Below are 12,494 nucleotides of genomic sequence, written 5' to 3'. Positions count from 1 at the left end.
TTCACTGGTATTAATAACATCATAGAACTACCCAGTAAGCTTGACCATCACTGTTTCATAATGCACTGCCAGTGCCAAACAAGTATTCATTAGATTGGGGTAATTCAAAATAATATATCATCCACTCCCTTTTTAAGTTTGGAGATGCCTTTAAAATGATTCCTTGAAGCCCAGAATGACGCTGATTCTGAGAGTTATCTCGTCCACTCTGGGAGGCTTGGCAACGCTTTAAAAAAAATAGCCTGGTTCCATAATAAATAAGAGCTACTTAGGCTATTTCCCATGACATGAGTGAACACTGACCCGCTGGATCATCCGTCACTGAGAGCAAACTCAGTTCACTTAACCCAATGCACAGTGTAATGCTTAATTACAATGGAGGGACGTAGTATCTGGGGACAAAATGCTGAGTTTCATGTAATTAAGCAAAAACAATTATTTTAAATCACTTTCTAGCACAAGTGCTTTGATTTTTATTTGATTTTCTAATAGTTACCATCACTTTTATGCATGTGACAGTAAAATGACTTTTTTTGGCTTTACTGAAAAAGTCCCTTTGAAGCTATTTGATATTTGCGTACATGAGTCATTTTCAGAACAATTACTTTGACCACTTAAGTTGATTTGCACCGAATTAACAGTGGTTTGACTTGAGTGAAATATTGCATTACTCGGCACCACAGCTAAGCCTGATTTAATGTCAACATTCAGGCCTTAAATGAAAAACAACACATTCTCTAGGATCATTAAATAGATGGGCTTATTTACTAATGATCTTAAACAAAGGAAAATAATGTGTATTCTTCCAAATGTCACACAATCCTTCATAATTTGTTACTGCAAACAATGGTGGGACAATTTCAGGACATAGTGAGGAACTTCATTGCTTCAATGAGCAGTACTACATGGGCTCTGAACACAAATGTGGCATGAGACGCCAACTGTGAGCCAAGACAAAACCAAGCCGACAAGTGAAGATTAATCTCTCTGTTGAATAGTTTCCCACATTAACACCTCCCCCTCTACTCCGAGCTCTGGAATCTAACTGTTGTTATGCATGCCTAAGTGCTTGCGTGAACAAAAAAGATGAAAGCTCTGCTGGTTGTTGCTCTCTGACTCTTGACTTTCCCAATTTAACTTGTGCAATCAGTTAATTCTGGGAATGTGAAGTTCATTCAACTCAGTTCTGTGATGCTAAGTTTGTAACTTGCATACCTACACCAAGAACATATGGATTTATGTGGGTCTGTTTACATGTCACGGGTGATAAAACGCGAGCATGTCGTTCTGCTGACAGCTAGTAGGCTTGCTGTGAGCAATACGACCAGGGACCACAAATTATACTTTGCAGTGTGTACACTAGCCAGCCGGGATCCTGAGGGAAGAGGTAACTGTGTTTGCTAAAACCTAGGGGGGTAATAGTCACTGGAATGAGCACACTCACCATGTGCTGAAAGAGTGGCATGGTATGAACATATTCATAGCGGGTCTGAATTTTCCGAGCCCGTCTGGAGCTCAGGGTCAGCAGGTCTGCAGCCCGGTCAGCACCCTAATCACTTGAGAGATCCCACTGCGAGCATACTGGGTGCTCAATATAATCATCACATCTGATCTGCTGGGCCATTCAATCACTCAGCAAACAACAGTGGGGGGAGGGTCTGTCCTTGAGCACAGCTGAGGACCCCGATACCAGCCAATAGAAGTGCCTCCATACAGTATACCCATAGTTCCCAGCTGTTCCCTGGACTCATATCCTTTATAAATTATCCTCAACAGTGGAGCACAACAGCGGTTTGAAAAATGTCCAGCCACAGTATGATGAACAATAGTCTAAAGATAAATACAAATATATATATACACACATTTATGTGCTTACTGATATATTTTTACAAGCACAGTCATGTAGTGAGTAGCATGTCCTTCGACCAGAATCCCTGGGATCAAGCTTCAATAAAGCCCTACCACAGTGCCTTGGAGCAAGACACAATAGCCTTACCAGCTGTAGCAGTTCTGCTCTGTGACTTAACCTGTGACTCTTGGCAACAAAATAAATGTCAAAGTGATTGATTTAGACTGAGTGAAGGCAAACAAGCTTTGGAGGTTCAGTTCACCCAAATTAGATAAAATCATTTTCTCACTTAACCTCTGGTGGATTTAATTTCGGTTTTATTTGGCCAAGTTCTGAGATATCTCACAGTAAACAGTTTTATTGGAACTGTTTTCTACTGAAGAAATAGTGACTGTAAGCAGCAGAGATCTTGCCGTTGAAATTTAAGTATAATTACATAATGCTGTATTGGGCTGGAGATCGAAATCTAGCTAGATATTAGAGGAAAGTCACGTTGACCAATTGTCACCTTCTAAACTTGACATGCCGAACACACAACATAGGAAATAGCTGCATACGGTCTTAGAAGGGGACCTGACAAACGAAAGCACTTTGTTTATCAGAGCTTCTTTGCTGAACATAGCTCCGCTGTGGCTGAAAATGAGGTAAATGAAAGCATTGCAAGTAGAAGAATAAAGCTGCGAAACGGAAACCAAAACAATGAGCTGAAAGGTGCTAAAACATTAATAAGGAACTGAAAGGAACCACAGAGTTGGTGATATTTCTCTGTTTATTCATAGTCAACTGACTCATATTGATTCGTGCAGCTTTAAAAAGATCTTGCATAGTAACAGTACAGTTACTTTAGGTGCTCTAATTAGTAGTATTGCTGATATACTCACAGAAATGTCCTCTGGAAGGCCTTCTGGCACCTCCACTGCCCTGTCATTTACTTGAACACTGCCCCTTGTCACAAACTGGATCACTGAAGAACTGTCCTGTGGGTTAGGATTGGAGAGGCTGGATTACTGTTGCTCTTAGAATCACAATAACCTGCAACTAAACATATCAAGCTTGTGACACGTTTCTTACCTTCTTAAGAATTTCAGTGTTGAGCAGAAGTTTTATATCTATGCTCAAAGCTTCTTCTTTTAACTGTGGACCCAGACTGCAAGAAATTGTCATACACGCTCTTCCAGGCCGGTCGCAGTCCTTTTAAAAACACAAGAGAAAAGAAGGAAGAGAGAGTGGTGAAGAGCAGGAGACAGTGTGTGGGGAAGAGAAGGATGTGTGATAAACAGATGTTGCACTGCTAAAAAAACAAACAAACAAAAAACAAGAATCCTCACGGGAGGTGACTGTCAGTGACCTCTGAAATGTCAAAGTACAATGTGAGAGCTGCATATTTACCAAGACTTTGCGTCCTGATTTGGTGAAGAAGGCAAATATGGAGTGGAAAATGCTCTCTCTGTCCTGGGGGATGGTGCACGGTGCCGGGTTCTTGTGAGGGGTGCAGTTTCCTCGACCATCAGCCACCTGAAACATGACAGTGGTACAGATGTGGATGACTAAGATTTTAGGTAAAATCACATCTAATGAATATAAATGAAGTTAAGTGCAGTTGAGTTAAAATAGTTGAGTTAAATAATGTGGCATGATTGTGTAGGAAAGCAGGGGTTTTGTCATGTTTGTGTCACATAGATAGGTTTGGGTTTCAGTTTGACATCAAACACAATGACACAAGCGCTTTTTTTCATCTAAACTGGCCCAACCCCTCTATTGTTATGAGTCTCCCGAGCTCACAGGAAGTTCTCCCCAACAAGATGCTGGTACCCCTCCCAGACACATTTCCCATATGGAGTGATTTAGAGGTGTCTGCTTTACTGCCCAGCCCCCAGGGAACACTTCCCCTTTCCCCTCTGTTCAGTCCGACCTGAAGCTGTGGAGGTGGAAATCTCCTCTGGCCTTCTTCATTGTCTGCTCTGCTGCCACCCAGCATGTCTGAGCTTTAAATGCTGCACTTTCTCATGTCCTGTGTTTCTGCTGCCATCGCTGGTGTGAAGATTCATAGGCTGCACTAAGTTTAACCTGGTGAAATCCCTCACAAGAACAGAATTTTCCCAGTAAATAATGAACATTGATGGATTTTGTACAGAAAAACTAAAACATATGGAACTTGTATATCATGTCTGAACAAATGGAGGTCTGTATAAAATGTAAGAATATCTGGCTATAAAACATAAGTGTGCAACTGTCCAGTGTGCCACAGGCTAGACGCAGTGTTAACAGTGTTTATGATGTGTGGTTTCAGGCTCGGGATGGTACGGGGCGGTAGCCAGCTCTGCAGGTGTCCCATTCCCGTTTCGTGCAAGCTGTCTGATCCCCTGAAAGTGATTCCAGATGGGCTCTAGGAGGGTGGGATACAGTCAACCCCTTCTGCCCATTCACAGTAAATACAATTGAGCTTGAGCTCCCCCATGATCTACCTATATGAAAGGGCGCAATGCAAGGGTTAAGAAAACATTTAAACCCAGCGGGAGTATTGCGTTTCTTTATCTAAATGCAAAATGTTGTGAAACTAAATGGTCATGTAGCTTCAGTAGCAACATCAACACTTTCGCTTAGATTTTCACTGGCCCGATGGCGCCTCACACTAAGCAAATTGCCCACGCCATGACAAAGAGCCCACCAATTTAGCAGCTTTCTGTACATGAAACTGTGCTCTGAGGTGGTTATAGGGAGTTGTGTCATGAAGGGAAGCAAGACCAACAGGCATGGGTTGGATAAATGAAATAAAAATGTGGCCGCCTGTAGGGGAATAAACTAATAAATAAGGATTTGGGCTAAATAAATAATGTAGATAGACTGCTGTTGGCATCCACCTGTGTTTCAATGATGTGGAACATGTCAGCTCCGCTGCCAGCCAGCCGGTTGGGTATCCTAATGTCCACAGTGGAGCCAGGCAGCCTGCTGGGCCCCTTGTTTATGGCCTGGAACCACATCACACAGAGAAAAGGAAAGATGGAGACAAAGGAAAAGGGAAGTGAATGTACATGTACAATGTAAAAATATTGCAAATTCCTATTCCTCTGCGATTGTAGTACCTGAAAAGTGAGATTGAGAGGCTGAAAGTTGCACTCCATGTCTTCCAGCTGGACGAAGCGCGAGGCATCGATGGAGTTTCCATACACGAAGGAGGTTGGTGTCACCACACTGCACACAACAGTGTTCAGGAGAGAGATACCAAATGATGCATTAACTTAAAAAATATTTATGTAAATGTCCACAGAAATATTCAGGAAAAAAAGCTTCATAAAACTCTCTGGCTTCAGTCATGTTATTAGGTGGACAGCAGAGTTTTCTTTAGGAGTTGAGACATGAGTCAGATGTGCCTCCCTCCACATTAAAGACACACACACACACACACACACACACACACACACACACACACACACACACACACACACAGACAGCAGCCTTATCAGATGTCAGAGTTCTGGCAGATTTGGGCTGTTTTACATCTCTCTCCCTTCTCTGTGAAGCAGAGCTGTGATAACGCAATTCAGAGATAAGGCTTTTCAAGTTGATATGCTCCATACTGACTAAAGCACTCCCTCTCATCCCAAGAGCCAGCAGACGGGCAACCAGGTCAAGTCTCCAGAGGAGAACTTCTGTTCTTACCCTGTAATAGTTGTGTCAGTCTCATGAACCAGAGGGATGGAAAGATCCAAACTGTTGTCAGAGAGTTTGTGCTCAGGATTGGCGCTAAAACAAACAAGTAACAATTAAGTTATTTAGTCATTTTGTAAATGAACTGAAGAACAGGATTAAATTCTACAAACACCCATGAAAAATGTATTTACTCTATGGGACATAAGGGCAGGCACGTCTGGGAATAAATCAGCATTGCTACACAACATAAATATTATGAGGTATGAACTAAAGTGCGACTCTTAAAACTTACCTTTTTGCTTGAACTAAGAACTGCAATGTGTCATTTTCCCCAGAGAGCTGACTTGTGTCAAAAATCACTGCAAAATGATACTGAAGAGAAAAAGACAGAACAAACCAGGGTGTCACTGACTGTACTCTCAACCATGCTGCACACCAATGAACTGTGCTTTACTGAGATTACAACACCACTAAAAGTGAAGACTTCTGGTTGCAGTTTTGACATAGTGAATTTAGTTCTAAGTGGCTTGTGGAGTTACCTTAGTCTGTGCTCTCATGAAGGGAAATCCCACGCTACATTTGAGGAAGTCCAAATCAACAAGTTCACAGGAAATACCCTTCTCTTCCTGCACAAAGACACAAGATAGACATGAGAGTAAGAGGGGGTGATAAAGACAGACAGACTGGAGACAGAGTGGGTGACATTCATGGAGCCAGAAGACACAAAGAGGAAGACGCAGTAGACAAGATGCAGACTGTGGCAGGGAACAATGAGTTTTGATTCCAGGCAAAAAGCATTGGAAACGGCTTTGGATGGCAAAACGAATGGAAATATCATAGATAATGTAATTTAATGTAATGTAATTTATTTATTTATGTATGAAAAACAAAAAGCAACAGTCTAACCTCTAGTGCAGCCTTAAATACACAAACATAGACACACACACCTGCCAACATTTACAGTATAAGCAAAGTGTATTGTTAGACAGACTTCTATATGGAAAAGAATAGGTTCTCATATCTTACTGAAGTTCTAAATTAGGTTAAATAAAGAATGTACAAAGCAGTGATGGCACACACACATCTTAGCGGGTGGGTAATTGAACAGCCTCCAGGCTGTGTGTTTGGAAGCTTGTCTAAACAATATGGAGCTTCACCGGCTGCTCTGTGTAAACACTTGGGCCTTGACCCTATGAGGAGTAAGAATTCTTTTAGCAAGAGTTCACCGAGAGCCTGTCAGCTGAGCTCGTGTGCTGGGAGCATGAAAGAGGGCAGAGACTTTGACAATAAAAAAAGAAAAAAGAAAGACAGACTAGAGCTTCTGGAAGATTTAGCAGGGGGCTTAAGGTAAGTCATACAAAACATCTGCATGCTTGTTCTGCTGCCCAGTTTGAGCCTGTGTTTATAACATGTTTCCAAATGTGATAAAGAAAAGAGGTGTGAAGGCCGTCTCTGCTGACATATTTAAAGGTACATGTCCATCCACAGTATCATCCAGACCCCCTTTCCCCTTGTTCAGCAGATTCCCAGTGTCAGTCTGTCAGTCCAGGGTGTGGCTATGCCCTCAATCTTCATTAAGTCAGCTTAAATAAGCAGCATTGCCCTTTGTATGGAGGCTACAGCGAGCCCGGGGGGTTGGGGGGGGGGGGCCAGCACAACTGGCAATGATGGAATTTCCTCTATTTCCTGTATTCCTCCGTGCTGCTGTGCAAACACTGCCTGTCCCATAGGGCTGGGCAGGATTGGGGAAGTCAGCCTGTTTACCCATCACCCACCTGGCAGCCCTTGAGAGAGAGCAGAGCTCTCAGACATATGGCGTGCCGGGCCTCCGAACGACAAAGTGTGTTTGTTCAGCACTTCTTCACTTTCGTTCTCTTGCTTACTTTCACTGCTCTTTCTCTGTCAGGGACAAATGCATGCTGGGATTTTCACAAATGGCAGGACCATTAAATATCACTGGGGCTGTTTACCCCGCTTCAGTGTCAGCTGAAGCCTGCACTGGAGCAGTGTGACAGTGAGGATGATAATACACCACAGGCCTGCTTTCTGCATGTTGTGCACATCTCTTTGAGCCTCCATCCACTTAGTTTATTTGGTATTGGTATTTGGACATTTGGTTTTACTTTGGTCTAACTTTTCCAAACCGTTGTCATCACCTACTTTGCTCTCTCTACACAGGTATTACGATTAAGATCTACCTTTGGCTTTCATGGCATGTGCAAAGCTGCGCTTCACAGCCAAGAAAATCAGTGGTTCATATATTCTTAGTTTTGAAGGTCCAGTGAAATTCACAGCTTCACACATTTCTCAGCTGCATTCCCAGTTTCTGGGCTTTTCACGGTGATGCTCATTTTGAGCCAACTGTTAAATCACCGGACGTCAGTGGTGGAAGTAGTACTGAGTATTCCTTTACTCAAATAAAAGCTGTGATACCGCACCATCATAACAACCATAATTTTGTATACGTTTGTTACATCATGACATGGACAAATAACCAAAAATAACATGAAATTGTTTTAAAATATCATTCAGCCCCACGGCAGCATTAACATGTAAGAAGTATTTTAATGTTGTAACTGGTTGAAGGGAAGCAAATCCTTTATATATTGCTGTGTTTTAATCTGCAAAATAACTAGTAATTGTAGAACGTAGTATAAACCACTGCCAGAAATGCAGTGGTGCAAACATCTGCCACAGCCTTTTAAAAAAACAGACTACTCAAACATTTCAGAGATAAAAAAAAGAAAACACAGAAGCCAGTGCAGCAGTCTTTGAGTCCCATGGGAGCGAAGGCAGTGCTCCTGAAACCAATTCACCTCCACAGCTCTCTGACAGCTTGTGTTGCAAAAACAACAGAGAGATAACACACCCCACTCTTAAATATGAGGGGAGTATGAAGTCCATGCTTCGCTCACTAGAGAAAAAGCCGCAAGGGAGGATTGAGGACTGACCCTGACTTTCACAGCGTCACCTCAGACTTCTCCAGAAGTAATTACAAATGTTTCAAAGAGCATTCGGCAGTAAATCTGCTTGGTGGCCTCTTTGTCATCTCTTCATACTGATCCCAAACAACATGAGGCTCTGTGGCTGCTGGCAACCTGATATTTAATGTCGGCCTGGCTCATTAGATTAGCTATGAAACCAAAACTGAAACACTGTTTTTCTAATAATTGCCTGCAGCGTGTATTCTGTTTAAATTCAATTTCAGCTTTGTTGAGGAGGGGGGGGTTAAAATCATGTCACGGGTTTGGTGCTTTACAGAGACGGTCCTATCCATCATAGGGTTGAAAAAACTGAGCTTGAGGAAAAACATGAGGTCCATTATGAGAGGAAAAGCCCTCCTGATGGATATTGCCCCCCCTAGCATGAGAAAAACTGCTGAACCCGTGCAGGCTTGTGTCAGATCGCTCCATCTGACGTGGCGTCTCTCTCAGCCATGAGCAGACCTGCCGTTCCCTTTGCAACAAGTGAGCGAACAGACGTGAGCAGAGGCAGAGGTGGACACTGTGAAACCCATCCACATGCAGCGTGGTCGCAGGGAAAATCTCTCAGGTTTAATGTGGGATGGTAGTAGGTAGATATTTCTTTAACAGAATGCTGAAATTGAGGTCAAAGAGTGTGAGGAGCAGGTCTGATCAAAACCACATTAAGGTCAGTCATTGTCATGTAATCTGAATGGTGAAAAAATCAAGACTGAGGTAATATGAAGTATGTGATTTGTTCTCATGCACACAGCTCATATGTTGTTGACATGGTGCGTCTGTCTTAAATGAGTCAGAGAAGCGTATGACAGGTCAGCCAGAGGAGCTGCCTTCTGAGACAGGACAGCTGTTGCTGCTGCCGCTGGGACTCTCCCGCTTTTCATCCACAGGGCTGGCTTTGTGGCTCAGGCAACGCTTTAAGTTCATCTGTCCCGTCGCAGGTCTGTCTCTTTGTACGCGTCACTGTTTAGACTGCACTCCTGACATGTAATCAGTCTTTTTAAATAAACTGTCTTCAAATAAAATGCACATCTCAGTGGAAAACTGATGATATTCAGCTGATACGTATGTGTAAAATATGGCTACGTGTGTCCTTTCAACTTCAGTTTCACTTGTACTTTATCATGGGGGGAAAAAACAGCTAACAGCCAATCAGATTTCAGAAATAAACATGAGCACCAGAGTAAATAAATAACAGATTCTTCAAGAGCCTCAACACACCTTCTGCCAAAAGTTGATGTAGAAAACCTCTCTGGAGAAGTTGAAGTAGATGTTGGTGTCGTAGGCGTCATCTCCAGCGTTGGAGATGGTCAGGTTCAAAGAGACATTCCTCACTCCTCCGAGGGCCAAATGGGGTTTGCTATGCAACCTGACGGTAACATAAAGTAAATAATGTATTTCAGAGGATAAACAAACTTCTTATAACAATTGTGGGATGTTAAGGGAGGAACAGTAAGCAAAGATTTATATTAACAAGTGATGTAAGTTTGTTTTATATCAAATTTTTTAATAGAAAATGTAAGTAAACAACGAGGAGTGCCCTTAGAGTAGAGTGTTTGATTGTTTCTGCAGAAAAACAAAGAATATTTGTGAAAAATGACGACTGGTTACCATGACAGACAAAAACTGTCACTAAATGCACACAGAACAGATGATACACAATAAAAAGAAAGGGAACTCCCTAACTATGGAAAAAAAAACATATGGATATCCTCCAAGCATGCGTCATGGTTCCACTACCCACACCCTCATGGCCTATGACGTCAGCTTGCTTCCTCAGAACTGGAAGAAAAGGCAAAGACAGAGAATGATCCTGTGAAGTCGAAGGTTTTTACCCAGAGAGCAGCAGTTTCCCATGAAGCCTCAGGTCTGCAGCACAGTCGTCTGACAGGCAGTTCTTCTCAAACCAAGTCTGAAGAGGAAATAGTAAAGTACACAGTTCATATGACCTCATACTGTCCATGCACTGAACACACTGACTCCATATTCAGACTAGGGGGCAGTGTTGTGTTGTTGTTGGAGCTGTCCCGAAGATTTTTATCCAGGAAGGCCCAAAATCTTTACTCTGTCAGATCCCTCGTTTAATTAGTCAGAGGATGGTCTTTGGTTTAAGGATAAACCACGAGAGGAAACTTAAGTCAAGCGTTAATGTCCGATGAGTTTCAGATATATGGATTCTCTAAGTGCTGAAAGACGCAAATCCCACCGTTTTTCAAGAGGTGCAGACAGTGGGGAAACACATGTGGGGCAGGTTAGAGGTGGTTGCAAAGAAAATAAATGAATCAGTCTTTTTGGATTCCACTCAAGAAAAGCTAACACAGACAATAACAAGCTGGTAACGAACACCACATCATTATAACCTCAATCTCAGCTATTTCCTTCATTCCTTCTGTGCTCCTTATGTCAGGTGTGGGAAGAATTTCACGTTCAGTCGAATCAAGTGAGGAAATGAACTGTGTCAGAAGCTGAACTGATAACTGCGATCCTCTCAGTACAAGAGCAAGATTAACATAAAACAAACACTGCTGCAACTCCAGTAAAGCTACATTTTTATCTTTATACAAGTACAGGATGAGACTCATCTCATGAGTCTCTAAGCAAGCAAATAAAAAACAAGACTGTGAAAGGTTTCAATCTGAGAAACATCATGATCTTGTGATATTATATTTAAATGAATGAGCAACAAATAATCTCTGATGCCCATTTTCTTACTCAAAACAATAAAGTATCTAACAGCTTTACCTGTCCATTTTGTCTAAAGAGTCAAGAAAATAAGTGTTTACTCTCAAGTTTAACTCCTGGGTAATGGTTCTCCACATAAAGATGGTATTAATTGTTAATGAGAAGCTTTGGAACCTTCAGCAGCTACATTTAGAAGAGTTTTACCTCATATATTTCAATGATATTAATCCTTATTTTACCTCATTCCTCACTGCGATCTTGTTTCCTTTCCTCCATCGCAGCACTGGAGTGAGCGCGGGCAGGTCTCGCTCCTGGTGTCCCGACAGCACATGCTTCCCCAGGCTGTAGGCCACCTCGAACGTGATGGCTGTGAACACGTCCTTCACATCTTTCTATAGAGAAACATAAAAACAAGGCTATTGCAAAGAATTTGTCCCACTGTAGACACAAAACTAATTAAACTAATTAAAACTAATTTCAACCTCAAAGCAATGACTGTCATGTAACAGCCTGGGTGATTATGGTAATTTAACATCTTTCTCCAATTGACGCCTGGCACAGAGACTGATTACACTGCAGATTATCGGAAGATCACACAGTCTGGATATGATGTTATCACTGTAATCACTGAGCCAAAGATCCACATGGTTGATTGCAGATGCAAGTATACTGATAAACCACAAAATCCTCTTAATTAGTTATAATGGATGGTTGACACAACTCTCACATTAATTACTATTTCGTTTTTGTCATTTTGCTGAAAGTAGTAATAACAGGGCCACCACTAAAAGTTCTCAGCAAAGCGAACACATAGACCCCCTTTTTTTTTTCCAAAAACCGGCTGGCACTGCCTCTGAGAGCTATCTTTGCGTTTCTGGCGGCTCCATCCAAGACCACAAAAGATGTGTTTGATTTGGCATCAGGTTTGGAAACAATGCAGACAGAGTGAAAACAGAGAGAATGTGATCAAATCCCATATCTTCATGAGATGACAGCACTGAAAGACATACATGGGAAAAGCAGATACTGATGTTGCTTTTTCATCTTTTCTGTCAATTACAGCTACACTCAGCTCTTTGAAGGCTGCTTGGTTGGTCTGACTCTGATCTTGATGTCTAAAAGCTGCAGCAAGAACACACACACACACACACAGGCAACCTGTATCCCTTTGCCCAACTGATGTCTACCAACATGGAGCCAAACCCCCAACGTAAACACAAAGGGCTTCCACGTGTTTTCCGGTGGTCGCTTAGGGCCACTCGTTCTTTTGCACTTTCTCTCTTTTGTCCATTATCACACTGTTTTCCAGTGTCCACCCACCCATCCTCTTT

General features: G+C 42.2%; 1 protein-coding gene across 1 annotated transcript in view; it reads right to left on the bottom strand.

Annotated features, from left to right (window-relative positions):
* Positions 1-12,494, bottom strand: part of itga9 (integrin, alpha 9) — a 47,082-nt gene that overhangs the window by 5,018 nt on the left and 29,570 nt on the right. The window contains exons 16-26 of the mRNA XM_041050614.1: positions 11,403-11,555; positions 10,317-10,393; positions 9,703-9,850; positions 6,040-6,126; positions 5,793-5,872; positions 5,510-5,593; positions 4,933-5,041; positions 4,711-4,818; positions 3,239-3,364; positions 2,921-3,040; positions 2,731-2,826 (exon numbers count right to left, since the gene is read on the bottom strand). Coding sequence (XP_040906548.1) covers positions 2,731-2,826; positions 2,921-3,040; positions 3,239-3,364; positions 4,711-4,818; positions 4,933-5,041; positions 5,510-5,593; positions 5,793-5,872; positions 6,040-6,126; positions 9,703-9,850; positions 10,317-10,393; positions 11,403-11,555 — 1,188 coding nt within the window. The remainder of the gene's footprint in view (positions 1-2,730; positions 2,827-2,920; positions 3,041-3,238; positions 3,365-4,710; positions 4,819-4,932; positions 5,042-5,509; positions 5,594-5,792; positions 5,873-6,039; positions 6,127-9,702; positions 9,851-10,316; positions 10,394-11,402; positions 11,556-12,494) is intronic.

The sequence above is a fragment of the Toxotes jaculatrix genome, chromosome 11, assembly GCF_017976425.1.
Source record: "Toxotes jaculatrix isolate fToxJac2 chromosome 11, fToxJac2.pri, whole genome shotgun sequence".
Lineage (NCBI taxonomy): Eukaryota > Metazoa > Chordata > Actinopteri > Toxotidae > Toxotes > Toxotes jaculatrix.
Note: the sequence above shows the minus strand (reverse complement) of the source record. Positions and strands in the feature narration are given on the sequence as shown.